At 40.4% G+C, this 27,733-nt stretch overlaps 2 protein-coding genes and 2 long non-coding RNA genes across 5 annotated transcripts in view; 1 reads left to right on the plus strand and 3 right to left on the minus strand.

Annotated features, from left to right (window-relative positions):
• LOC124259865 (nuclear factor NF-kappa-B p105 subunit-like) overlaps positions 1–3,866 on the minus strand; it is a 37,706-nt gene extending 33,840 nt beyond the window's left edge. The window contains exon 1 of one of the 2 annotated variants that reach the window (XM_046694081.1): positions 3,640–3,866. Coding sequence is in view for 1 of the 2 variants with exons in the window: in XM_046694080.1 (XP_046550036.1) it covers positions 3,379–3,475 (97 nt within the window). In the remaining variant the exon portion in view is untranslated. Of the gene's footprint in view, positions 1–3,378; positions 3,600–3,639 lie in introns of those variants that run through there. The other variant, XM_046694080.1, reaches the window with a different exon arrangement.
• Positions 1–15,881, plus strand: LOC124259872. Its single transcript, XR_006893940.1, has 3 exons — positions 1–39; positions 15,286–15,365; positions 15,780–15,881. It is a non-coding gene; the product is annotated as an uncharacterized LOC124259872 (long non-coding RNA).
• LOC124259873 lies at positions 6,640–8,386 on the minus strand. The gene is made up of 2 exons (XR_006893941.1): positions 8,221–8,386; positions 6,640–7,339 (listed from the first exon to the last, which is right to left on the minus strand). It is a non-coding gene; the product is annotated as an uncharacterized LOC124259873 (long non-coding RNA).
• The window catches only part of LOC124259866 (poly(ADP-ribose) glycohydrolase-like), a 26,865-nt gene continuing 15,012 nt past the window's right edge, over positions 15,881–27,733 (minus strand). The window contains 13 exon segments of the mRNA XM_046694082.1: positions 15,881–17,221; positions 17,900–18,031; positions 18,298–18,403; positions 18,805–18,913; positions 20,115–20,193; positions 20,635–20,782; positions 21,980–22,122; positions 22,894–22,976; positions 23,919–23,958; positions 23,961–24,078; positions 26,096–26,188; positions 26,564–26,638; positions 27,412–27,495. Coding sequence (XP_046550038.1) covers positions 16,947–17,221; positions 17,900–18,031; positions 18,298–18,403; positions 18,805–18,913; positions 20,115–20,193; positions 20,635–20,782; positions 21,980–22,122; positions 22,894–22,976; positions 23,919–23,958; positions 23,961–24,078; positions 26,096–26,188; positions 26,564–26,638; positions 27,412–27,495 — 1,485 coding nt within the window. The 3' untranslated portion in view covers positions 15,881–16,946.

Raw genomic sequence — 27,733 nt, forward strand, 5'->3', positions numbered from 1 at the left:
CATTGTACCCATGTGGTGATTCGAACCCGGGTCTTCGGCGTGACGAGCCAACGCTTTAACCACTAGGCTACCCCACCGCCCTTTCTTCATAAGAGGGGCGGGCAGTGGGGTAGCCTTGTGGTTAAAGTGTTCGTTCATCACACCAAAGGCCCGGTTCGATTCCCTACAAGAGTACAATGTGTGAAGCCCATTTCTGGTGTCCTCTGACATGATATTGCTGGAATATTGCTAAAAGCAGCATAAAACCATACTCACTCATTCACTATTTATTGGATTTTTTTTTGTGTATCATTCCTGAATGCAGTCATGCAGTTATTCACAATGGATACCTGAGACACAGAATTAGACTAACTTCCTGGCTCCTTCTAGATGAGGACAAAGGTTAAATCTTTCTGATCGTCATGATAATTCAGTGTTCATGAATGGTGTTTCAAATTTACAGGACATTGGGTCCTGTAAGTTTCAGATGTCTGTCTGACCCATTGAAAATTCACAGGACCCATAGAATAAAATTAAACACACATTTCAGATTTAACATTTCTTATAATTGACATTGAAATTATTAACAAACATAAGATTTATAAACAGCAAACAAGGGTAACATGTCACATACAACAACGTCGGTCGAAGTTATTGTGAAATATACAGTCAGACACTGGGGCCTGAGGGTTGTAGATTTCTATCGGACCGTTGGCGAATATGCCCGCTTTGTCAGAGGGTGAAACGTTATTCGTGAACACTGATAATTCACCATTTCAAATATTGCAAAATATAGCAATTTCTATATTTTATTAGCAAATTTATTTGTCATTCTTTTTTTTATTTTGACGATAGTCAGTTTACCAGTATATTTATGAATGTTTGTTGGTCTGTTTTGAGTGTATAGCCTTGATAATTTTTGTGGACCAATGTTTTGATATAATAAGCCTAAAAGTAAAATAAACTACATGTTAAAAGCTCTCAAGAACAACACATATGGATGAAAAGTAACTGATTATTTTCAGCAAAGGTAACACACAAATGCAAAAGGCGACACAGTGATCACTCCAAAGTTTACAGTCAACTGCTGAACATGTTGTAGGAATCTAACATCTTGTGTTCTTGACTCGACAAGGTCTTTGACTTTTCAATACTGACAGAATGCAAGTTCATAAACATGACACAGCTGAAAATACTATATCATTTACAACATTAGTTACATACATGTACATACATATGCACACACATATTCAACAGTGTATGAAATAAGGCCCGTCCGACCGCCCGAGACGGTCTAGATTTCTCACGGGCGGTCTAAATTTACAGCTAGCCAGCCCGATGGTCTGGATTTTTGTAGATGTTCCATGCATCTGTGTAAATTCACCATATTTGGTCTGGTTAAATCTATTTTGGGCTGGTAACATTTTGAAGTTACTAGCCCTGATATCTGGCTGGATTTTTGGCTTATTTCATACATTGTATTCAAGGATAAAAATAGTGCTTCATTTGCATGCCATGGCATGGTAAATATGGATGAAATATACTAAAATTCTTAACATAATTCTGACCATAAAAATTCTGAAAAATGTGATAAATTTGACCAATTCCAAATATATGTTTGCGCCAAATCAAACTATTTATCAAAGGCAGTCCCAATCGCACAGCTTAAAATAGGTGTGGCCATTTTGAATGCCAGTGCACATAAGAGGAAATCCTGTTTTGGATGATAACATACAGTCCGTTTGAGACAAAATGATACCGATGAATTGCAATCTAACACAAAAACAAATAAATATAAAAGAATAAAACCAACGAGGAGTGCAATAAAAACAAGAGACCAACTCTAGAAAAAAATTGAATACTTTTTGTCACAAAAATAAAAAAGTTGTTTAAGAAACTGTCATCATTTATTTGTGCATTTTCCCAGTTTGTTGGCAACTAAAGGAACAGCACGAAAAGCGAGATGTTAGATTGCAATTCATCGGTATCATTTTGTCTCAAACGGACTGTAGTTTGTGGATTAATTTATGGGCCCAGGAGAAATGAAGCTGAAATGTTCTTGTAGGCATGATAGTGTTCAGGAACTCCAGCTCTCAAGTTTACAGGTTTACAGGTTTACATGATGTTCACTGAAACAACAAATCGGAATGTCATAATTGTTGTTATGGATCATCAAAAGGTGTTGAGACACTTATTTTCACAAAGGTATGTCTAAATTATCAGTCTTTAAAAAATTGCATTTCAATCCGACATGTATGTGAGTGCAATAATTTTGACCACTAAACCGCATTAATTACACCTTCGCCTTATTATTCATCAAGAAACTTTAGGAGTCTATTTGTACTTATGGAATTTGTAGTAAAACAAAAATTAGCAATCTCTTTAATCAGTTGTACCCTGTATTTATACCTAGTCATGAAGTTTCTCTGAGCTGGGGTTTGCTTCATTATGCTAGTTCATGTCATGGTAACATCTGATTGCATTTTTTAAAATTAGGACAGTCAACAAACTAGTAGTCTAACCTTGATTAGTTGATGACAGTACAGTTTACAGAGAAACTTTACAACAGTAGATTACCAAAATACCACAGAAAAGACAGTAACTCAACCATAAGAGGATACCACCTTACAGTTTGAAAATTATCCTTCAACTCAAACTTTAACTGTCGTGTCTCTGATAGGATAGGCATTAGGCAGCAATGGGGGTGATTTAGACAGCGACTTTCGTCTATAATTTGTATCCCATTTTTTGTCTTGACCCAGAAGTAGCTATTTGTTATATTTATGGGTAACTGTCATCATTCTTAGAATATAATACTGACAACACTACTGTATGCTAAATCTGAATAGGTGTTTCTTTTAAAAATGCACATGATAGAAACTACTTGTGGATGTTACAGTATTACATGTGTGGTCACATTAGAGAAAGGAAATTTCACACCTTTCAATAATTTGCCTAAACATATAGCAAAACACTTTAATTATTCAAATGGTGTTTTCAACTTGTTGTAGATATACAATACAACATTTGGTTTATGATTTATGACCTTGTGCATGTAATAATTCATCATCCACATGGGTTTATTAAGGCCATCTCTGAGGCTTATCTTCAGCATCAAGTTAGCAGTAATTGACAAATTTCAGTAAGATATACATAAGTAATCCAATTTTGAACAATATTGCTCTTGTTTTCCAATAAGCACTTACTTTGGAATCCAAGACAAATCCCTTGTATATTTACTTCCTGAATATACCCGAGGTTGGGTTCATTCAAGCTAATGCATAGTAAGTACTCAGTACATGGTATCTACTCATTCATAAAGGGAAATATATTGTCATGTGATTATAGTAATTATTTGTGAACAATAACTTAAGAAAGTGTGTCAGTACTGTTAATCACCTGGGCCATTCTGTACCCCTGCAGGTGGCAGACATTCTGTGAAATACACATCTTTCATGCCAAACAAACTTTGTCGTTGCATCTGTAAATCAGCCATGCTGTCAACATAGTACAATGATCACAAACACTGAGATGAATGCTCTAGTTCCAAGTCTTTTCCTCCGAAATTGACGACCTACAAAGTATACGTGTGAATTCCGAGAATCCTGTTGTGTAGTATGTAAATATAGCACAAAGCAGGAACATGAAAGTAAAACTTGCCTGTGTCTCGACCAACCAGTGGATGCTGGGCGTAGTATGAGTCTTTATTTCGTGATGTACAGAAGGCCCAGAGGGCGCATCTAATGTTGGGATGATGTCTCACTTTTCACTCGACTATGTTAGCAGATGTTGTAATTTCGAAAGGTTCTCAGCGTTATGAAATCTGGTAATTACAATTTGTATTTTTGGTCGTTACACTACATCCGCCATTGGGGATTCCTATCGGGGAATCCCCGCATTTCGTGCATTGGCCGAAACCTACCACGTGACTGGCCTCTGATTGGTCCATGAGATTATCAGTTCTATTTATAGAATAATTAGTCTCCTGTGTGCGAAGTACGCATCATGTCGGAAAGCGTACGTAAAATCTCCACAATCATTATCTCCACACTGCCCTGAGTCAGTCGAAAACGAAGACTGGGTGAAGTTGGTTCTGGAAAAACATATGCACCATTAACAGATTTAATATTTGTTTCAGTATTCTTATATGACATCGTTTTCATGATGTGCATAAATATGGAATTTTATTTTTATTCTTCACACATTTTGTTCAAAAGTTCAGTATATGTGTTTAAGTGAAAACATACCAAGGAATGAAAGATACAGATATTCATCATGCATGGCAATGTTCAACCCAAGATTGGAATAAATACACCACAAACATTTGGGTTTTCTTCATGCAGAGGTTTCAGTAAATGGTGTATTTCACATGTTTACGTATTTATTTACTACGACCATTGAGCGGCATTCTTGAGGTTGGTGAGTCAGTAATAAAGTATACGACTTTAGGGACCGTTCATAATTTATGGCTGGGGATGATGATTATTTTAAGTTGGGGTCACCCATTTTGTTCTGGGGACGAAGGGGGTCATCAATTTTGTACACACGTAATAGGGGTTGTCATCAATTTTGTACACACATACAAGGGGGTGTCATCAATTTTGTACACATGTACAAGGGGGTGTCATCAATTTTGTACACACATACAAGGGGGTGTCATCAATTTTGTACACATATACAAGGGGTGTCATCAATTTTGTACACATGTACTAGGGGGTGTCATCAATTTTGTACACAAAAAGGGGTGTCATTAAAACATATACTATGCTTAAAAAAATTATGGGAAAGTGGATGTGTGGGTCATTGATTTTGTGCATGACATGCAGGGAGGTGTCGCTTACTTTGTACATACATTTTAGAGGGGTCATTCACATTGTACATGCTTCTCCATAAAAATCATATCACACACACGCACACACTCACGCACGCAAGCATGCACACACACACCAGCCATTAATTATGAACGGTCCCTTATGGATGACAACTTCTTGTTTATTGTATAGAAACATTTCGGTTTTTACACCGTTTTCAAGTTAAGAGTTAACCATTAAAAACATTTAACCTTGATAACAGTCTAAGGATCTACACCGAAATGTCACTCTGTGCAATAAACAAGAAGTTGTTATCCATAAAGTTGTATGCTTTATCATGATAATTAAGGCTAAAAAATCTTTTAATGCAGGGCTTTCAATAAATTATGTATTTCACATGTTCATGTGTTTATTCACTAAGATCACTGAGGCTAGCAGTCCTTGTTTGATGTGTCAGTATGTGGTGTATATTCACAGGGAATGATGTTTAAAGTATGCAAACTCTTACGAGTAAAGTAATCTTGTGATATTTGTCTGATTTTAAATGCCATATTTTAAAAAACTGCCATGATCACTTTTACATTGTTACAATTAAAGCCAAACAGTTTATCAGCAAAAACGTGACCTGTTATTAGTCATCTACAAATATACATGCACATGAGTACTTCATAATTAGGGGTGGCGGTTGTTAAAGTGATTGCTCGTCATGCTGAAGACCCAGGTTCGAATCCCCCACACCTTACTCACGTCATATTGGTATCATGTTGCTGTGAGTAGTATTGCAGTTATATCAATGCATGTCAGTCTAATACAGGAGAGCCTAAAGTGATGCAGATCTAAACATTCAGCACTTTGGGTATGGTGCTGGCAAAGCCAGAATGAGTGAGTGAGTTTCGTTTTACTCCGCTCAGATATATTCCAGCTGTATGGCGGCGGTTTGTAAATAATCGAGTCTGGACCAGACAATCCAGTGATCAACAGCATGAACATTGATCTATGCAGTTGGGACACCAATCAAGTCAAAGAGCCTGACCACCCAACCCTGTTAGTTGCTTCTTACGACAAGCATGGTTTGCTGAAGATCAACTCTAACCCGGATCTTCACGGGTGACAAACCAAGAAATATATGGTGTAAACTGAGATTTGAATTTACAACCATAGCTTTTTGCCTTGTCTCATGTTGTGCACAACAAATTGTGGCAAGATATTTAGTGCACTAGTGCTGATTTTGTTCCCAGTGTTAGCCCAGTGAGATGTAATGCCACAATTCACCTTGTTTTATCCTACTCGTGTTGAGCACCAAGCAGTAATGAAAAGCTATGATGATAGTTTTTGACATGCAACTTTACTGAGACATTTAGTGTGTTTGTAGATGTATCATAGATAGTAATTTATCATTTTGGTGGAACCCACAAACAAAGGTCTAATGCTGATAAACCAAGGATCATAATACAGGTGGAGTTCATGTGTAGAACTATCATCAGCATATCCTGCACCAACTAAGGGATATAATTCTTCATTTATCCTGATTAATACCTCGACCATGGGCATCTCCCCATAATTCTGGTGCAAGAATTTATCCACTAAAATAAAGCCACTGATGCTATGTAACAGCAAGTTTGGTTATTACTGCCAGAGTTGGATGTGTTGAATCCCAGCCAGATAAGTCAAACCTCGTCTCTGGCCCCAAGGTATTTGGGACAATAGGTCTCAACCATACTTTACAAATGACGTGCAGCCAAGCCCTATGGCATATAGTAAATGCTTGAGTTATTGGTTAACAGACCTAACTTCAGGGCTGTTTCATATGGATGTAATAGCATGGGCAACAAATATGACAAGAAAAACATGTATCTAAACAATATTTATTGAAGCAGCTCATTTTCCTTCACTTTTTATAATGAATAATTTTATCATAGCACTGAATTCTGAGATTAAATGTTCCATCAACATTGCGATGTACATCTAGCCAATCATTCTGTTAATAAACTTACTGACTAGTGAATAAAGACATTCTAACATTTTATTTTCATGTTTTCTAATCACTGATTTTCTTACCAATGCAAATAGTTCTGAGAACAATTGTTTACAAAAGACTCAAGAAAGTTTTGTCAGGAAAATGTTTCAATCAAAGACCTAGGGTATTCTTTTGAATACATTTCATCTAATATCAACAGTTCTGAACTCAAAGTTAATACTTGCATGTGTGGACATCAGTATGAAAATATCCATTGTATATGGCAGTGATACACTGTCAGGAAACGCAGAAGCTCAACCTTTCTGATTATTACAGCTGTACAGAACGTTACAGTATTCAGTATCATGAGTTGTTACTTGACAAATTTATTAACTGGTTTACATGGTTTCACATTATAAGTGGAGATTGCATTGTTTTAAACATGTCATGTTTTTTAAAAAATCACATGGACTATCTTAACAATAACATTTGTACAAAAACTGTACAGGTCACTCAAACACTGCAGGTTTACACTGTGTAGGACACTGATCACGTGTTGGAGTAATCGCCATCCAGACGACTATCCAGCAGACTATCAACCAGACGACTATCCAGCAGACTATCAACCAGACTACAATCCAGTAGACTATCCAGCAGACTATCAAGCAGAGCGACTATCCAGCAGACTATCAACCAGACGACTATCCAGCAGACTATCAGACTATCCAGCAGACTATCAACCAGACGACTATCAAGCAGACGACTATCCAGCAGACTATCAACCAGACGACTATCCAGCAGACTATCAACCAGACGACTATCAAGCAGACTATCAGCAGACTATCAAGCAGACTATCAAGCCGACTATCCAGCAGACTATCAACCAGACGACTATCCAGCAGACTATCAACCAGACGACTATCCAGCAGACTATCAAGCAGACGACTATCCAGCAGACTATCAACCAGATGACTATCCAGCAGACTATCAACCAGAGGACTATCCAGCAGACTATCAACCAGACGACTATCCAGCAGACTATCAACCAGACGACTATCCAGCAGACTATCAACCAGACGACTATCCAGCAGACTATCAACCAGACGACTATCCAGCAGACTATCAACCAGACTATCCAGCAGACTATCAACCAGACGACTATCCAGCAGACTATCAACCAGACGACTATCCAGCAGACTATCAACCAGACGACTATCCAGCAGACTATCAACCAGACGACTATCCAGCAGACTATCAACCAGACGACTATCCAGCAGACTATCAACCAGACGACTATCCAGCGACTATCAACCAGACAACCAGCAGACTAGACTATCCAGCAGCAGACTATCAACCAGACGACTATCCAGCAGACTATCAGCAGACTATCAACCAGACGACTATCCAGCAGACTATCAACCAGACGACTATCCAGCAGACTATCAACCAGATCCAGCAGACTATCAACCAGACGACTATCCAGCAGACGACTATCCAGCAGACTATCAACCAGACGACTATCCAGCAGACTATCAACCAGACGACTATCCAGCAGACTATCAACCAGACGACTATCCAGCAGACTATCAACCAGACTATCAACCAGACGACTATCCAGCAGACTATCAACCAGATGACTATCCAGAATCCAGCAGACTCCACTATCAAGCAGACTATCTATCCAGCAGACTATCAACCAGACTATCCAGCAGACTATCCAGCGACTATCCAGCACTATCAACCAGACGACTATCCAGCAGACTATCAACCAGACTATCAACAGACTATCCAGCAGACTATCAACCAGACGACTATCCAGCAGACTATCAAGCAGACTATCAACCAGACGACTATCAACCAGCATCCAGCAGACTATCAGACGACATCTATCAACCAGACGACTATCAGACGACTATATCAACCAGCAGCAGACTATATCCAGCAGGGCCAACCAGATGATCAGCAGACGAGACTATCCAGCAGCTTATCATCCAGCAGACTATCAACCAGACGACTATCCAGCAGACTATCAGCAGACTATCCAGCAGACTATCAACCAGACTATCCAGCAGACGACTATCCAGCAGATCAACCAGACGACTATCAACCAGAGCAGACTATCAACCAGACGACTATCAAGCAGACTATCAACCAGATCGACTATCCAGCAGACTATCAACCAGACGACTATCCAGCGACTATCCAGCAGACTATCAAGCAGACGACTATCCAGCAGACTATCAACCAGACGATCTATCCAGCAGACTCAATCCAGCAGATGACTATCAACCAGACGACTATCCATCTATCAACTATCAACCAAACAGACTATCAACCAGATGACTATCCAGCAGACTATCAACCAGAGACGACTATCCAGCAGACTATCAAGCCAACAGACTATCCAACAGACTATCAACCAGATGACTATCCAGCAGACTATCAACCAGACGACTATCCAGCAGACTATCCAACAGACTATCAACCAGATGACTATCAACCAGACAACTATCCAACAGACTATCAACCAGACGACTATCCAGCAGACTATCCAACATGGATCCCTGTCATGCTGCGATATGTACAGCCCTGTAAAGTTCAACATTAGATTTGGTTTGCCACACTCAGTGATCAACAGCATGAGCATCGATCTATGCAATGGGATACGATGTCGTGTCAACCAAGTCAGCGAGCCTCACCACCCGATCCTGTTAGTCGCCTCTTATGACAAGCATGGGTTACTGAAGACCAACTCTAGCCCAGATCTATTCCCCTCATGGGCACAATGTGTGAAGCCCATTTCTGGTGTCCCCCACCAACATATTGCTGGAATGTTGCTAAAAAGTGGCGTAAAACCAAACTCACTCACCCACTCACATGTTGTAAGAGTAGATGAGAAAAGTTTCAGCCATGTTTGAAATCAATCCAAATGACACATGGAAACTCCCGAAGTGGGCTTCTACAGAATCATGTGTATGATGAAGGATGCTATGCTGAACATTGCTGAATATCTAGCTTCTGAACATAATTTACAGAACTCCTGCTGCCATGGTAACTGGATCTGTATGTAAACTGCATGGACCCATTGTTTGATCCAGAAATAGTGTGTAACATTCAGTCAAAATTACTCACTTGTACCACAAGAATCAGTGTGGATAGCTTTCCACCACTTTCAGCAATATTCCAGCAATATCATGGCGGGGGGACACCAGAAATGGGCTTCACACATTGTACCCATGTAGGGAATCAAACACAGGACTTCATAAACCGCTAGGCTACCTGCGATCCTTTGAACCAAATGAAATAAAAGGATTTCTGAAACACTGTTCAACTCTTCAAGACTCTTATGACTACTGTCATCCAGACTGACTGACTGAGTTTGGTTTTACTCTTCCAAGACTCTTCATTGACTGTACTCAAACACAGTCATCCAGACTGATCCTTTGAACTGAAATAAAAGGATTTGGTTTCTTCAAGACTCTTATGACTACTGTCATCCAGACTGACTGACTGAGTTTGGTTTTACGCCGCTTCTAGCAATATTCCAGCAACATCATGGTGGGGGACACCAGAAATGGGCTTCACACATTGTACCCATGTGGGGATTCGAACCCAGGTCTTTGGCATGACAAGCCAACATTTTAACCATTAGGCTACCCCACTGCCCACCGTCATCCAGAGAACAGTGAAACTGTTTCCCTAGTTTCATAACAAACTGTTCCTGATTGGCAGAATTATCTGCTGTAGAATGGGTAAATATGATAAACATATGCAGCTTTCATCACAATATCATAGAATGAAAATAGCATTACTTACGAAAGTATCAATCACTGTCCACTTTATGTAACAAATCAATCCCCGGCTCAAAAGAGTGAATGAGTTTAGTTTTACCCAACTGTTAGCAATATTCCAGCAATATCAAGGCAGGAACACCAGAAATGGGCTTCACAGATTGTTCCCATGTGGAGAATCTAAAACAGATCTCCGGCGTGACGAGTGAACGCTTTAACCACTAGGCTAGCCTCGGCTCCAAATAAAATCAAGAACTGAGTACACAGGGTCCACTTGATAATAGGAGCTATTAATACAGGGTACATCTGATTATACAAGCTGTTAATGTTCGTTTTTCTACAAATGACACGGGAACCAATAGATTCCCTAAGTTTCTAGATGAATAAGGCAAATGAAATATAAAAGCGTTTCATTTTCAAAATTACTGTTCTTACATAGTGTTTGTGTATGCGTGTTTGAGAGTGTGTGTGCGGGCATGCATGCATCCATGCATTCATGTGTGTGTTGGCATCAGTTAAAATTGGTATTCCGTTAATTTAAAATATTATTCAAAAGTTGAACAATGGGAATAAGCTGAAATTTGCATATACTGGGTAAAGCACTGGATTTCGGGTTTAATATTAAAACCTAAGCATGGGATTTCTCCAAGAATTTACCAGTACATTAAAACCACAGGCTACACACTGCCCGGACAACGAAACGAACTTGCAACTATCAGACCAGCAAAGTTTATGGAGCAGAAGTGAAACACACATGTTCCAATGGAAATGATCTGTGTATATACGAATAGATATCTTTGCATTGTTTTATTTCGCTACACTCTTGATCTCACTCTACCATGCACACCTGGGTAAAAGCATACGCACTATCAGTGAGTTGTATGAACTGTTAGACAAGTATGAACAAACAATAAAACAAACAGTCGACACCAGCACATGGTTTCATTTTCATTGCATTTTGTTGACAAAATGATTACAAAGGGACATAGTTACTTGTAACATAAAATCATATTCAAATTGTACAAAAATCACATAATTTCTAATTAAGTTATGTATGACAATAATTACATGATTTTTACATGATTTTTAATTATACACACATTATGTACATTTTCTTTCACTTGTTTACAAAAACAGCATATTTAAAGACCAGCATGACGTTAAGAAGCCATGGAAAGGATGGCCACAACACTGCCAGAGAATGACGTCATCCTTCCTATAGTGCTCACCACTTGAAAAAGAATCACTAAGTCGAACCACCTGATAATCCCCATTCAGAGTTTAACCCTGTGATACAAGACAAATGTGGTGGATATGATGACATTATCCACCTGAAGAAGGGGCAAGAACTAGCCCAGAAACGTGAAAAATAAACCAAGAAGTTGTTATCCAAAACATTTGTCTTGTATTACTACACCAACTTCTAAATGCCTTTGAAGAATCTCAATTTAACCCTGTGATAAAAACTTGACGCTGATGTCCATCACTAGCAAAATCATATTTCTTGAAAAGCACACATAATTTTTTGTCATACCTGCATAATGCCTCATAGCCAGAATGAATTGTTCTTATTCTGTAATAATAATAATAATAATAATAATAGTGCATGTTTATAATGCGCACAGACCGCCTCCGTGGTGTAGTGGTTACAAGAAGGAGCTGAAGGTCGTGAGTTCGATCCCCGAGTACCAAAAGACGTTAAAATATGGTACTTGTTGGTCCCTGCCTGGGGCTCGGCATTAATTGGTACAACAAGGACTGGTCGGCTCGGAGTCAGTATAATGTGTCTGAGTGGGGTATTCATGCTTCACTGCGGCATGGTATCTCAGTGGGCTAGCACTATAAAACCAGCTTCAGTCTGGGCTAGTACAAGCAGCCGCACATACACATACACACGCATGCACGTCGTCATATGAGCGAAATATTCTCAAGCACGACGTAAAACCCAATTTCACCTCACCTCCCTATAATGTGCACATATCCACCCTCATAAGCATGCTCTTAGTGTTAACACATTATTACCCCGGATAACCCTAGCTGCCTGTTAGGTGCTAGAAGGTAATAGTCACATCACTTATCCCACCTGGTATCCATTTTCTACTGTGTGAACAAAGGCAATTTTGAACAAACTCACTTGCCTAAGGTGAGACCATGTGTATCACATGCGCTGTTGTGGGGCAGGACTGAAGTCCTAGAAACTCTCAGGAGTCAAGCTGCCAAACACGGTCACCCATCCAAGGACTCTCCGTGCCCACTGTTGCTTAACTTTAACTGATTTGTGACCTGAGCTCTATGCACAGGACCACACACCACCACATCATCAGACACATGCAGCTCATCCTTTGACTTCTCACAGCGATATTTTGTGATCCTATTTCAAGAGGCAAGAACTATATTGTGGTACATAGGACATATTGGCTACCCTGTTTATGTGGGTTGATTGAGGCATATTGCATTTTTTTGAGTATATAATACATAAGCTATGTTAGGTGACAATGGCTGTGGGTTGTACAGCCTTGACATCCAACTGTCCCATGGAACTGAGATAAAGTGTCCCATGCTCAATGTAAAAGGAGGAGAATCGCACCAAACTTGAACCAAGCAGTGTTTGTGTCAAGTCGATTATGAGGGAGTGAGTATGGTTTAATACTGCCTTTAGCAATATTCCAGCAATATCAGCAATAAGATTGCCAATAGTTTCACGAAATGTTATTAAAATTGTATCAAGCACCGAACTGGGATAGTAAGATGAACAATATATTTTCACACAACTTCGTTTTTAACATGACACTAAGTGATAGATGGAAATCTGGATTTTGTTAGGAACTGGATGTAAGATTAATACTAAAAAAAGAGGAAATTATGGTTTGAAAGGAATGGTGAAATAGTCTTCACTCAGCTAAACAGTTTCCTTGCTCTATGTTCACTGATACTATAGGTGAAATCTTATAGCATTCCGATTCAAGGTGAGCGAGTTGTGATTTACACTATTCCAGCAGTATCTTGGGGGAAGACAAGAAATTGGCCCCGTGTGTTGTACCCATGTCAGGAATCAAACTCTGACCTTCCATGTGAGGAGTGAACACTTATACTGCTTGGCTACCCAACTGCTTCGTTCACTGAGGAATTGTTAACTGCAAGATGTATGTCATTTTGACTGTTCAGCAATATTAAATCTATGTATCCCATTAAATACAGATTTTCTATTCTTGTCAAATAACCAAGCTGTACTGATTTTAGGCAGTGAGCAAAAAGATTGGTGTGCCTCCATGCATAGACGCATCACTTACAACAAACACAAATATGATTTTCAGGTGCATGATTTTCTCACTCAGTAAACAGACTACACTCAGGATTTGGGGTACTTGCCCTTCATCAAGTGCTCATTGAAAACAAAACATAATAAAGAAACAAAATACTAAACACACTGGCCATTTTTTTATTTCTTCATAAGGCCAGGCCAATTTTATTTCTTGTTTTACGGATCCACCCGTCGTATTCTTTCCAGAATAAGAAAAAAAATAAAAAATTAGTTTTCCCTGCTCAAAAAAAAAAATCCTCATGTTTTTATTGGCCAAAGAAGTAAACTTACAAAAACAATTTTTGTAAAGTGTTTTTTGCCCCATATAAAATTCATAAATTGCCAAAAATAAAATACTTTTAGTATTTAAAAGGAAAATTATTTGACTAGTGATTTTTATTTTTATTTTTTTTCCCCTCCTGCCTTTAGGTTTTCTGAGGACAAAAATCCGTAAAACAAGAAATAAAATTGGTTTGGCCTGCTTAAGGTGAGCCTTGTTCTTCAGACCTCTTTCCAGGCAGCCATTGCATCATTATCAAGTTTTCTAACTGCACACATCAAAACTACAGACGGTCCATTTAAATTATGAAGAAATAATAAATTATGAGAGCACTATTTTAGAGACACCACACATGGGATCATTCATATCAAGTTTTAGCTCCATATGCTTTGTCGTTTAAGAAGAGTCGAAAATCTAAAAGTTCATGATGGATGGACAACTAGACAACAAAATAGTCATATGAGTTAAAAATGAATGGATTTTCTGAAATACGACACTGGATGCACCTTTTCCAAGATATTGTCTCAATAATACTTGCTGCTCACTGTTGACAATGCATTCCCAGTCAACAAAGAGCAAACAGAGATAATTCCAAGTAATGAAATATCTCTGAAGAAAAATAGTTTGTGAAACAGCTGAAGGAATAAAATGACACAAACTGTACAGAGTTTGACTAAAATGGCCCATACAACATAAACATCTAAAACTAAAATAACTTAAAAAACTAATTAGTATAGGATGGAATTTCATGGCCTGATGCAATGATTCAACATAATATTGACAAGATGGACTGAATGTCCAGTACCGATATCATCATTCATAATGAAAATATATTCAACTCAAAACAAGTTAAGAACACCCCAAGGTTGTGTTACAACATCCACAACCCAGACAAAATAACTAGTCATATGTGCAAATGGTGTTCCCTAACTTCTTCTGAGTAGCATAACTAGTTCCCCAATATTTATCAAAACGGGGGACATGGATGTGCAGATGGTTGTATGCATTAACAAGTTTGCAACATGGTTAATATTTCTTTCTCTCAAAGCAGACGATAGCTAGTCCATGGCTATTATGCAATTGTGGCTAATGTTGGGTTTCAGGGAGGTGAAATGTCTCCACATCACCCAGCTGCCAATGAAGGATAGTACTGTCAATGCTTTGAGTTGGGAGATGGGGTAAGTATATGGTGCAATTACACTTTCTTTTGGGGAGTAGAGGTGGGTCAGGGTGTGGGTGTGGATGTGTGATTGTGGGTCAGGGTGTGGGTGGGGTGTGGATGTGTGATTGTGGGTCAGGGTGTGGATGTGTGATTGTGGGTCAGGGTGTGGATGTGTGTGATTGTGGGTCAGGGTGTGGATGTGGGTGTGTGATTGTGGGTCAGGGTGTGGATGTGGATGAGGATGTGTGATTGTGGGTCAGGGTGTGGATGTGGATGTGTGATTGTGGGTCAGGGTGTGGATGTGGGTGTGTGACTGTGGGTCAGGGTGTGGATGTGGATGTTTGATTGTGGATCAGGGTGTGGGTGTGGGTGAGGATGTGTGATTGTGGGTCAGGGTGTGGGTCAGGATGTGGGTGTGGTGTGTGATTGTGGGTCATGGTGTTGGTCAGGGTGTGGGTGTGGATGTGGGTGTGTGATTGTCGGTCAGGGTGGGGTGAGGGGTGTGGATGTGTGATTGTGGGTCAGGGTGGGGTGTGGATGTGGGTGAGGATGTGGATGTGGATGTGAGGATGTGGGTGTGTGATTGTGGGTCAGGGTGGTGTGTGGGTGAGGGTGTGGATGTGGATCTGGGTGTGAGAGTGTGGGTGAGGGAGTGTGATTGTGGGTCAGGGTGGGGGGTGTATGGTGTGTGTGAGTGTCGGTGCAGGTATGATTGTTTGTATTTGTGAGGGAAGGGGGGTACTGGTGTGGTTATCAGTGCATGGATGGGTTTATGGGTGTGGGTATGAGGGTGTGGGGGTGAATGTGGGTGTGTTAATGTTGGTCAAGGTGGGGTGTGGGTGTGGATGTAGATCTGGGTGTGGGTGTGAGACTGTGGGTGAGCGAGTGTGATTGTGGGTCAGGGTGGGGGGTGGGTGGTATGTGTGAGTGTCGGTGCAGGTATGATTGTTTGTATATGTGAGGGGAGGGGGGTACTGGTGTGGGTATCAGTGCAGGTATGGGTTTATGGGTGTGGGTATGAGGGTGTGGGTGTGAATGTGGGTGTGGGTATGGTGTGAGGGTGTGAATGTGAGTGTGGGTATAGGAATGGGTGTGGGTTTGATGAGGGTGTGGATGTAGCTGTGGGTGTGGTAATTAATCAAGTCAAACTCTATGTAGGGTGTAATCAAAACAGTAGTAGGGAGTTGATTGAGGGGCTGGGGTTGGGATGGGTTAACTTTGGTGGTTATAATTATTCATGTTTGATGTATAAAACTGTAATACATTATAAGTGTAATGAAGACACAGTCTCTAAGTGGGAGTCAAGGTAAAAATTCCAGTCAAGGCTGGAAAGGGATTTTCAGCCAGTTACCCCTCTTGTTTAATAGCTACCTGCTTGTTAACCAATGGCTAATGCTATTCCCAACTGTCCACTGAGCTTTGACACTGATATTTTTAAGCACACCCCTTACTTGATTGGTATAAATTTCACACACTGCCTAGACTTCTTAAGTGACGGTTAATAAATTTGACAGACAGCCACAAGCACTCAGCAACAGAGTCTTCAACATATTCAGTGTTGGACAAAGATGGTCGACAGAACTATGAGAGATTATGACATATGTCTTCACAAGTTCATGTTTATCACAGCTTCATTGCTCCTGGCCAACATTTGATGGCAGTCTCTCAAGGTGTATTTGCCTTGTAATCAGGCTCATTATGCTTGTCATCCATCTTGTTATCAACCTCCATATCTTCGTCTTTGCCGTTGTTACTGTCGTTCAAGTCAGCATGTGCTTCCACACTTCCTTCGCTGAAGTCATCCCCTGTAGTGTCTGAATCAAGGGTGCCTTCAAATGCTGCCACAATGTACTCAAACAGGTTCTTTTTGGGCTTGGCGCCCCACCATGTCTTCTGAACAACGTTCCTGCTGTACTGGTCAATGAGTTGCATCACATTGCCTGGAACACATGGAACAGAGTGAGTGAGTGAGTGAGTGAGTGAGTGAGTGAGTGAGTGAGTGAGTGAGTGAGTGAGTGAGTGAGTGAGTGAGTGAGTGAGTGAGTGAGTGAGTGATGAGTGAGTGATGAGTGAGTGAGCAGGCAGGCATCGGCTCTAAATTGGCCTGAGTCTTGTTTGTTGTAATAAACATAGACAATTAAATTTGGACCAGACAATCCAGTGATTGACATCATTATTATCTAACTATGTAGTTGGGACATGATAACATGCATTAGTGAATCAAACTCAGTGAATCAGATTCCGTGTTTTACTACTATGAAAGAATCAAGTTGTCTTCTCCTGTTTCAAGTCATAGATATGAGTAGGACTCTACAAGTACCATACTGACTTGCCAATCAAAGGGTGTACACAGTGGGTGCCTCTTTTGCATTGAGAAGTATCTTCAAGGGATGTGGCCAATACAGTCAAACAGTAGAACATATACTGAGGGAAACAAATAAGGGAACACCACTTCATGGCAGTGTTCCTTTATTTATTCTCAGATTTCCTCCCACAGCCCTGTTCAAAGTTGGTGATGAATTCTGGAAAATATTAAAGGAACACTTGAATTTTCCTGTGTTCCTTTATTTGTTTCTCTCAGTATATTAACTTTCTAACTATGTACGTCACATACATACCAACTTCTAACCCATTTTCCTTCTGGATGAAGGCATGTATCTTGTAGAGCTGGTCTGTCAGCTCATCGTCATCAAACGTGAAGTAGCAGACGTCCCGCTTGGCAGCAGACGCAGCAATCATCTGGATGAGAGCTGAACCACAAAAACTCTTTTGATAGGCACAATGGGTTATATTTCAAAAGGAATTCGAAAGATATCTTTAGAAATAACATGGATAGAAATGTCTTCTATTATAGTGCCAATGGCAAGGTTAAAACACTCTCAGTTGCAGAAAATATTAATCTGATAACATACCTAAATTTTGAACGAAAAGATTATTTTTGTATTTTGCTGACAAGTGCACTGAAATCATTGACAAATCCCACAAAAGCTGCATCAAGTACAAGTCCAAGTTTTACCTTTCAGCCTCTTGTCCCCACCGAAGGCACCACATCCCCAATTGCCAGTACAGACCGCGGGCAGGTGCATGGCAGACTCCTCCCCACAGTGGAAGCCCACGTACGCCTGCAGTATAACCAAGTAGGTCAGCAGAAATACATAGACTCTGATAGTCCTCATTTATGGTGAAGAATTTGAATAATATTACTGCAATAACACTGTAATAATATCCGCTCTAAATAATTTGAGAGCATAGCAACATCAAGGTCAATGGTGGCACACTCTATTCAGGGAAACCTGGTTAATCCAGATCTTTCTTTGAAGTTCAGGCTTGTGGGCAATGCCAGCTAAGAGGGTTGGACTATAGCAAATACACACTAAACAGGTTGAGACTAGGATGATTGTGTAGTAGGGTTGGTGCTAAAAGGAACCCCTCAGAAGGAGAAATCCTCAAACAATAACTACTCCGAAACACTGTCATTTGGGCAACCCAGGCAAAGGCAGTCAAGGTCACAGGCTGTGCTTACCTTGTTGAGTTCTCTCTGCACACACCACTTCTGGAACTGTTTCTTGTAGTCTCGGATGACCAATGCATCTATACCAACCACCTCAGTATGCAGACGACCATTCACATCCCTGTGAAAGTGGAAAACATTTTAGGTTTTACAAGCCAAAGTGGAAGGATGCAAGAGCATTGTCACAACCAGACTGTCAGTAAGTGATTTGTATTGTTAGCATCCAATCTTCATAACTAAAGCTGAAGCACAAGCATGTGTACTGGGGCTTCTGTTTGGGGGATCTGTTCTACCCTGAATGTCAGGAATGTTCCTTGGATCTATTCTACCAAGAATGTCAGGAATGTTCTTGAGATATGTTCTACCCTGAATGGCAGGAATGTTCTTGGGATCTGTTTAACCAAGTATGGCAGAATGTTCTTGGGACCTTTTCTTCCCAGAATTGCAAGAATATTCTTGGATCTGGAATCTCAGGAATGATTTTGGGACATATTCTACCCAGAAGGGAAGGAATGTTCTTGAGATATGTTCTACCGAAAATGGCAGGAATGTTCTTGGGATCTATTCTACCCAGTATGGCAGAATGTTCTTGGGATCTGTTCAACCAAGTATGACAGAATGGTCTTGGGACCTTTTCTTCCCAGAATTGCAAGAATGTTCTTGGATCTGGAATCTCAGGAATGATTTTGGGACATATTCTACCCAGAAGGGCAAGAATGTTCTTGAGATATGTTCTACCGAAAATGGGAGGAAAGTTCTTGGGATCTATTCTACCCAGTATGGCAGAATGTTCTTGGGATCTGTTCAACCCAGTATGGCAAGAATGTTCTTGGATCTGATTTTGGGACATATTCTACCCAGAATGGCAGGAACGTTCTTGGGATATTGCATTTCTGAAAATATTTTCACACATTCTGAGGAACTTGGGGTAGATATTGAATTCTGAACAGATTCAGACAAGCTTGAAGAGGGCTTGTTGATCAAAGACAAGGATCATGGTAACTAAATATACCATATCTTATGTGACAACTCTACCAGACAATCCAGTGATTGACATCATGGTTATCCAACTATGTAGTTGTGATATGATAACATGTTCTACCAAAGTCAGCAGCTTAATATACCATATCTTATGTGACAACTCTACCAGACAATCCAGTGATTGACATCATGGTTATCCAACTATGTAGTTGTGACATGATAACATGTATTACCAAAGTCAGCGAACTTAATATACCATATCTTATGTGACAACTCTACTTACTGTTCATGTGCCACAATCACAGATAAATAACAGAAATACAACAGAAAGGTTGTCGTACCTGTCAGTTTTATCCTGGAAGTCTCCATCCCAGGCGAAAGTGTCTGCATAACCCTCGTACTTACTGAACTGTTCACAGCCTGCAAACATCCATGAGTGAGCGCGTGAATGAGTTGTTGTAGTACAGCTTTCAAATGTTTTTCAGTTACTTAGAAGCTCACTTACATATGTTTTGTGTTTATGGGGGTTTGTTTGTTTGCTGTTTAATGCTGCACTCAGCAATATTCCAGCTATATGGCAGCAATTTGTAAATAATGGAATCTTGACCAGACAATCCAGTGATCAACACCATGCACATTGATCTACGCAATTAGGATATGATGACATGTGTCAACTGAGTCAGCGTGTCTGACCATCCAATCCCGTTAGTTGCCTCTTATAATAACATACATGGGTTGCTGAAGACCAATTCTAACCAGATCTTCACGGTACAATGGAACTGGTTTGTGCAAAGTGTAAAAACACAGATGTACATAATTCCTTTTTAGCACAGATGTACATACATGTGCATACAAATTTACCTAGCATGATAAGACTCTCATTCTTATCCAGCACTTCTGTGAAAAGTCGTGTGATGATCATCTCAGGGCAGATGAGGAAGCGGATCTCCTCCTGTACCGCCCCCATCCCCAGGACTCCACCCCCAATGTACTTGTTGGCAAAATCCACCTGCAGCACAGAGAGGAATGCAAATTATCATTTTGGATGGTCAAACATCTGAAGACATCTGCCCTTGGCAAATGCTTTGCTATCTCACTAAAATCACAGCTTGAACTACAATATCTATTTCATCATCTAAGATCTGACCTGTAATATCCCCTCCACATCATCCTGTTTCTCACCTGTAACGTCCCTTCCTCTCATCTGTTCACCTGTTACATTCCTTCCCAGCATCATGGGTCTCACCTGTACCATCCCCTTCCCATCGTTCTCTATGTCTCACCTGTAACATCCCTCCTCTACGGTTTCACTTGTAACATCCCTTCCTCCTCTATGTCTCACCTTTAACATCCCTTCCTCCTCTATGGTCTCACCTGTAACATCCCTTCCTCCTCTATGGTCTCACCTGTAACATCCCTTCCTCCTCTATAGTCTCACCTGTAACATCCCTTCCTCCTCTATGGTCTCACCTGTAACATCCCTTCCTCCTCTACGGTCTCACCTGTAACATCCCTTCCTCCTCTATGGTCTCACCTGTAACATCCCTTCCTCCTCTATGGTCTCACCTGTAACATCCCTTTCCTCCTCTCACCTGTAACATCCCTTCCTCCTCCTGGTCTCACCTGTAACATCCCTTCCTCCTCTATGGTCTCACCTGTAACATCCCTTCCTCCTCTATGGTCTCACCTGTAACATCCCTTCCTCCTCTATGGTCTCACCTGTAACATCCCTTCCTCCTCTACAGTCTCACCTGTAACATCCCTTCCTCCTCTATGGTCTCACCTGTAACATCCTTTCCTCCTCCACAATCTCACCTGTAACATTCCCTCTTCCTCTACGGTCTCACCTGTAACATCCCTCCTCTATAGTCTCACCTGTAACATCCCTTCCTCCTCTATGGTCTCACCTGTAACATCCCTTCCTTATCCACGGTTTCACCTGTAACATCCCCTCCTCTATGTCTCACCTGTAACATTCCCTCCTCTACGGTTTCACCTGTAACATCCCATCTATGGTCTCACATGTAACATACCCTCCTTCTCTTGGTCTCACCTGTAATACCCTCCTCCTCTACGGTTTCACCTGTAACATCCCCTCCTCTATGGTTTCACCTGTTACATTCCTTCCCATCATCCTGTTTCACCTGAAACTCATTCTCTGTGTCTCACCTGTAACATACCCTTCCAATTAACCTCTGTGTCTCACCTGTAACATCCCCTTCCCATCATCCTCTATGGTCCCAGCTGAAGACACATGCAGATTGCTAAATTGTGTTCCAAGATCCTCCCACTTGGGAAATCTTCCAGGAGCAATGACTTTCCTATGGAATGTGACTGTACCAAGGGGCACTGCAAGGGTGAGGAAAGACAGTTCAAGTTACTGTAACAAAGGGAAAGATTGTTCTAGTTATTGTACCAAGATGAGGTGAGGTGAAAAGGGGGTTTAACGTCGTGCTTGAGAATATTTCGCTCATATGACGACGTGCATGCGTGTGTATGTGTATTTGCGCCTGCTTGTACTAGCCCAGACTGAAGCTGGTTTTATAGTGCTAGCCCACTGAGATACCATGCTGCAGTGAAGCATGAATACCCCACTCAGACACAGTATACTGACTCCGAGCAGACCAGTCCTTGTTGTACCCATTAATGCCGAGCGCCAGGCAGGGACCAACAAGTACCATATTTTAACGTCTTTTGGTATGACGTGGTCGGGGATCGAACCCGCAACCTTCCGCTCTCCGGGCGGACACTCTAACCACTACACCACGAAGGCGGTCTACTGTACCAAGAGGCACTGGAAGGGTTACTAGAGATAGTTCTAGTTACTGTAACAAGGGGAAGAGGCACTGCAAGGGTTGGGAAAGATTTTCTAGTAACTGTACAAAGGGGCACTACAAGGGTTGGGAAAGATTGTTCTAGTTGCTGTAAGAAAGGGACACTGCAAGAAAACCAAAACCCTTGCAGTAAGCCATGTAAGCTGAAAATATTAAATGCTTAACTGAAGTCCAAATTGAAAAATCCATTTTTGTTACCATGACTATTTTGATGTACATCAAAACAAAGTTATCTGATGACAAATCTGTACAATATATAAGCCTTGGCACCACTTTTTGCACCTACTTTTGTCTGTTACTCGTTTAAAGTAGTGGGTTATACATCGTAATTTCTCCATTTTCCTCCGACTTGGGTGGCCCTGGAACAATCTGCAAACAGTAATTATAGTACTGTGTTGTTACTTATCATCCAAATGGTGAAACATAACCAGTGTCTTATATATCATATGTGCACATGTGCACACATCACTTTTGCCTAGCAACCACTGTTTCTGTATTTTGTCGTCGGTGACGTCATTAAACAATTGAACGTGACGTCAATGAAGAGGGCCATCACACTTGCTTACCGTGTTTTACTGCACAAATGTACATGAATAACACGGATAATAAAGCAATTATTACACTGGAGCAAGTGTGTCACATGACTTATACGTAACTTGTGCAAAATTATGTATTGCTCTTGACCTTTCTCGGGCAGTACAAAATTTTACACTTGTTAAATATAAGACGTATGACACACTTGCTCGTGTAATATATTCTATTTATACTCTTATGTATATATGTATACTTATATTGTTATGCATTACAATTTACAGCAATGATTCGAAAACAGAACCATTTTCCCCATGATTCCCTACAGAATGACAGATCTGCATTTGCATCAAAATATTTCACAATTTATATGTAACTTGACAGCTTTTCTTGTGTTCAAGCATCTATTTTAAACAAAGCTGAAAAAATAATGACTGCTGACTGAAGGACCCAGATCCTACTGAGCACTGACTTGTAACACCCTGTCAAGACCCTAAAAACCTCGAAACAGGGTATGATCACCAACAAAGTCGCACACTATGACCACCTAACTACCGATTTGGTCAGCTCTCACAAGTGGGGCGGTGGGGTAGTCTAATGGTTGAAGGGTTCACCCGGGTTCGATTCCCCAAATGGGCACAATGTGTGAAGCCCATTTCTGGTGTCTCCTGCCATGATATTGCTAGAATATTGCTAAATATTGACTCACTCACTCTTACGACAAGTATATGTTGAGGGTCTATGTCAACCAAATACTAGTATAACACAGCTTTTACTTACACATTGAAGTTGATCTCCGGATAATTTGAGTACTCTGCGTGCGCTGTCTTGTATTCCGGCGAGGAAACGTACAGAAGAAGGCGTTGGCAAGGAGACAAGCTATTTGTTGTTGACTCAAGGTTATAGAGTGTGGCTTGCCCTGCTTCAGTAGTGGAATAGGCTGGGGAATGGAAGGTCAACAGTCTCAATGTACAAACATGCGAGTGGGTGAATCCAAATTTTCAGTCCTTATGGCAATATTTAGGCTATACTGTGACTTGACAAAATAACACGTTGTACCAGAGCATCATGATGATCATGTTGAGTTGTGCCAGAGCATCATGATGATCATGTTGAGTTGTACCAGAGCATCATCATGATGATGTTGAGTTGTACCAGAGCATCATGATGAGTTGTGTTGAGCATGTACCAGAGCATCATGATGATCATGTTGAGTTGTACCAGAGCATCATGATGATCATGTTGAGTTGTACCAGAGCATCATGATGATCATGTTGAGTTGTACCAGAGCATCATGATGATCATGTTGAGTTGTACCAGAGCATCATGATGATCATGTTGAGTTGTACCAGAGCATCATGATCATGTTGAGTTGTACCAGAGCATCATGATGATCATGTTGAGTTGTACCAGAGCATCATGATGATCATGTTGAGTTGTACCAGAGCATCATGATGATCATGTTGAGTTGTACCAGAGCATCATGATGATCATGTTGAGTTGTACCAGATGTTGCATGTTCATGCATCATGATCATGTTGAGTTGTACCAGAGCATCATGATGATCATGTTGAGTTGTACCAGAGCATCATGATGATCATGTTGAGTTGTACCAGAGCATCATGATCATGTTGAGTTGTACCAGAGCATCATCATGAGTGATCATGTTGAGTTGTACCAGAGCATCATGATGATCATGTTGAGTGTACCAGAGCATCATGGATCATGTTGAGTTAGAGCAGAGCATCATGATCATGTTGAGTTGTACCAGAGCATCATGATGATCATGTTGAGTTGTACCAGAGCATCATGATTGATCATGTTGAGTTGTACCAGAGCATCAGTTGTATGATCATGTTGAGTTGTACCAGAGCATCATGATCATGTTGAGTTGTACCAGAGCATCATGATGATCATGTTGAGTTGTACCAGAGCATCATGATGATCATGTTGAGTTGTACCAGAGCATCATGATGATCATGTTGAGTTGTACCAGAGCATCATGATGATCATGTTGAGTTGTACCAGAGGATCATGATGATCATGTTGAGTTGTACCAGAGCATCATGATCATGTTGAGTTGTACCAGAGCATCATGATGATAATGTTGATCATGTTGAGATCACTGTTGTACCAGATCATGTACCAGCATCATTGATCATGTTGAGTTTGCATCATCATGTTCATCACCTACCCATGCATTGTACCAGAGCATCATGATCATGTAGAGTTGTACCAGAGCATCATGATGATCATGTTGAGTTGTACAAAGTCATGTGATGATCATGTTGTACCAGAGCATCATGATGATCATGTTGAGTTGTACCAGAGCATCATCATGATCATGTTGAGTTGTACCAGAGCATCATGATCATGTTGAGTTGTACCAGAGCATCATCATGATCATGTTGAGTTGTACCAGAGCATCATGATGATCATGTTGAGTTGTACCAGAGCATCATGATGATCATGTTGAGTTGTACCAGAGCATCATGATGATCATGTTGAGTTGTACCAAGAGCATCATCATGATGATGATGTTGAGTTGTACCAGAGCATCATGATGATCAGAGCATGAGATTGAGAGCATCTGGATGATACTGTGATGTTTGAGTTGTACCAGAGCATCATGATGATCATGTTGAGTTGTACCAGAGCATCATCATGATGTTGAGTTGTACCAGAGCATCATGATGATGTTGAGTTGTACCAGAGCATCTGGATGATCGTGTAGAGATGTACCAGAGCATCATCATGACCATGTTGAGTTGTACTCGAGCATCATCATGGTCATGTTGAGTTGTACCAGAGCATCATGATGACCATGTTGAGATGTACCAGAGCATCATCATGATCATGTTGAGTTGTACCAGAGCATCATCATTATCGTGTTGAGATGTACCAGAGCATCATTGTGATCATATAGATTGCTCCAGACTTTTCCAAAAGATACTTACAGTTGTGCACAGCAAAGGCAGTTGTAATGCTAGCTTTATCATCTTGGGAAGAGTGTCGGAAAAGAAGTCATTACGCTCTTCTCTCCTCAAATACTGAAATACAAAAATGTTTTCTTCAGAGTATTTTATACTTATCTTGACTCAAACCAATTGGTTCTCTGTCCCTTTACCTGAGATATAGTGGAAACGTTCTGTGTTCCGTAGATACAGTAGATACATCTCAGCTGTGAAGGCACCCCCTAACTACATACTCAAGCCCCAACTCTATTCTCTTTCATAATGGTCCAAACAAAAAAACAATGAACGTATATTCTCATTCCGTCTTAATATATGGAGTACCAACTACGATTGGACTTACTTAGAGACAACAAGCACATATTGCTTGGACCAACTCCCCCATGGAGTCACATTCATTAATTAGCTGTTTAATGTATCTGGGTTATGATGAGAGAAAGCTGGGATACATACGTCTAGAAAGTACTGCTTCAAAGATGAGAAATCCCACTTCTTGGAATACCTCTGGTTGTATGTTAAGATAGCATCCTGAAAAGATACAAAACATCCTGATAGTGACAAGGGAGGGAGTCATTGATTGGTAATTTTACTATCCATATATCCACCCAAACTAAAAAGATATAAAATCTGACACAAGTTAGTGAGCATGACAAACACAATTAATGCGAACACTTCAACCATTAGGTTTCTTCACTGTCTGACACAAGATTAGTGAGTCGGCATGGCACAGACAATTAATGCGAACACATTAACCATTAGTTTTTTTCACTGTCTGACACAAGATTAGGGAGTGAGAGTGACATAGACAAATCTAGCAAACACTTCAAACACTAGTCTTTCTCACTCACTCGGACACAAGGTTAGTGAATCGGCATGGCACAGACAATTAATGCGAAAACTTTAACCATTAGTATTTTTCACTGTCTGACACAAGATTAGTGAGTCGGCATGGCACAGACAATTAATGTGAACACTTCAAAAACTAGTCTCTTTCACTGCCTGACACATGACAAGCCATTGTTAACAATTTTAGTTAACAGTAGTTCATTAAAATACCAGTGAGTGAGTGAGAGAGTTTAGTTTTACGCCGCACTCAGCAATATTCCAGCTATATGGCAGCGGTCTTAAAATACCAGTTAAACATGAAGCCAACAACATCATACACACATTTTTTCTAATATGGATAACATGCCATAATGTTCATAACTTTTGTACAATATTCATAGGTTTCTAAAGCAGGGTATTATCAAATAAAGACAAAGGAAGGGAATTTCTCAGGTCTTCAAATATATATGACAAACCTCCAATTCAAAAGGGCCACTGATTTTTCCTGACAAAGCTTCTTCAATGAGACCCCAGCGTTGACGAAGTGTTGTTTTCGCTGTCTGCAATGAAAATATTAGACAATATGTATTACACCTTAATTAATTTTATACCCTTTTAATGTTAGGAAAACATTTACTGTATTTCTGAATTTTGGAAAATGTTAGGCATGAACCCACTTAAACGACGCCTATACTAAGGTAAACTTGGGTAATTCATCACGTACATGTGTGTCAAATGACTTGCTGCTAACGTGTAGACAAATGTAACATATGTTATATTTGGGACTACAATTTCCTA

Source organism: Haliotis rubra, unplaced genomic scaffold (assembly GCF_003918875.1).
Source record: "Haliotis rubra isolate DU_JTF1 unplaced genomic scaffold, ASM391887v1 Scf74, whole genome shotgun sequence".
NCBI lineage: Eukaryota > Metazoa > Mollusca > Gastropoda > Lepetellida > Haliotidae > Haliotis > Haliotis rubra.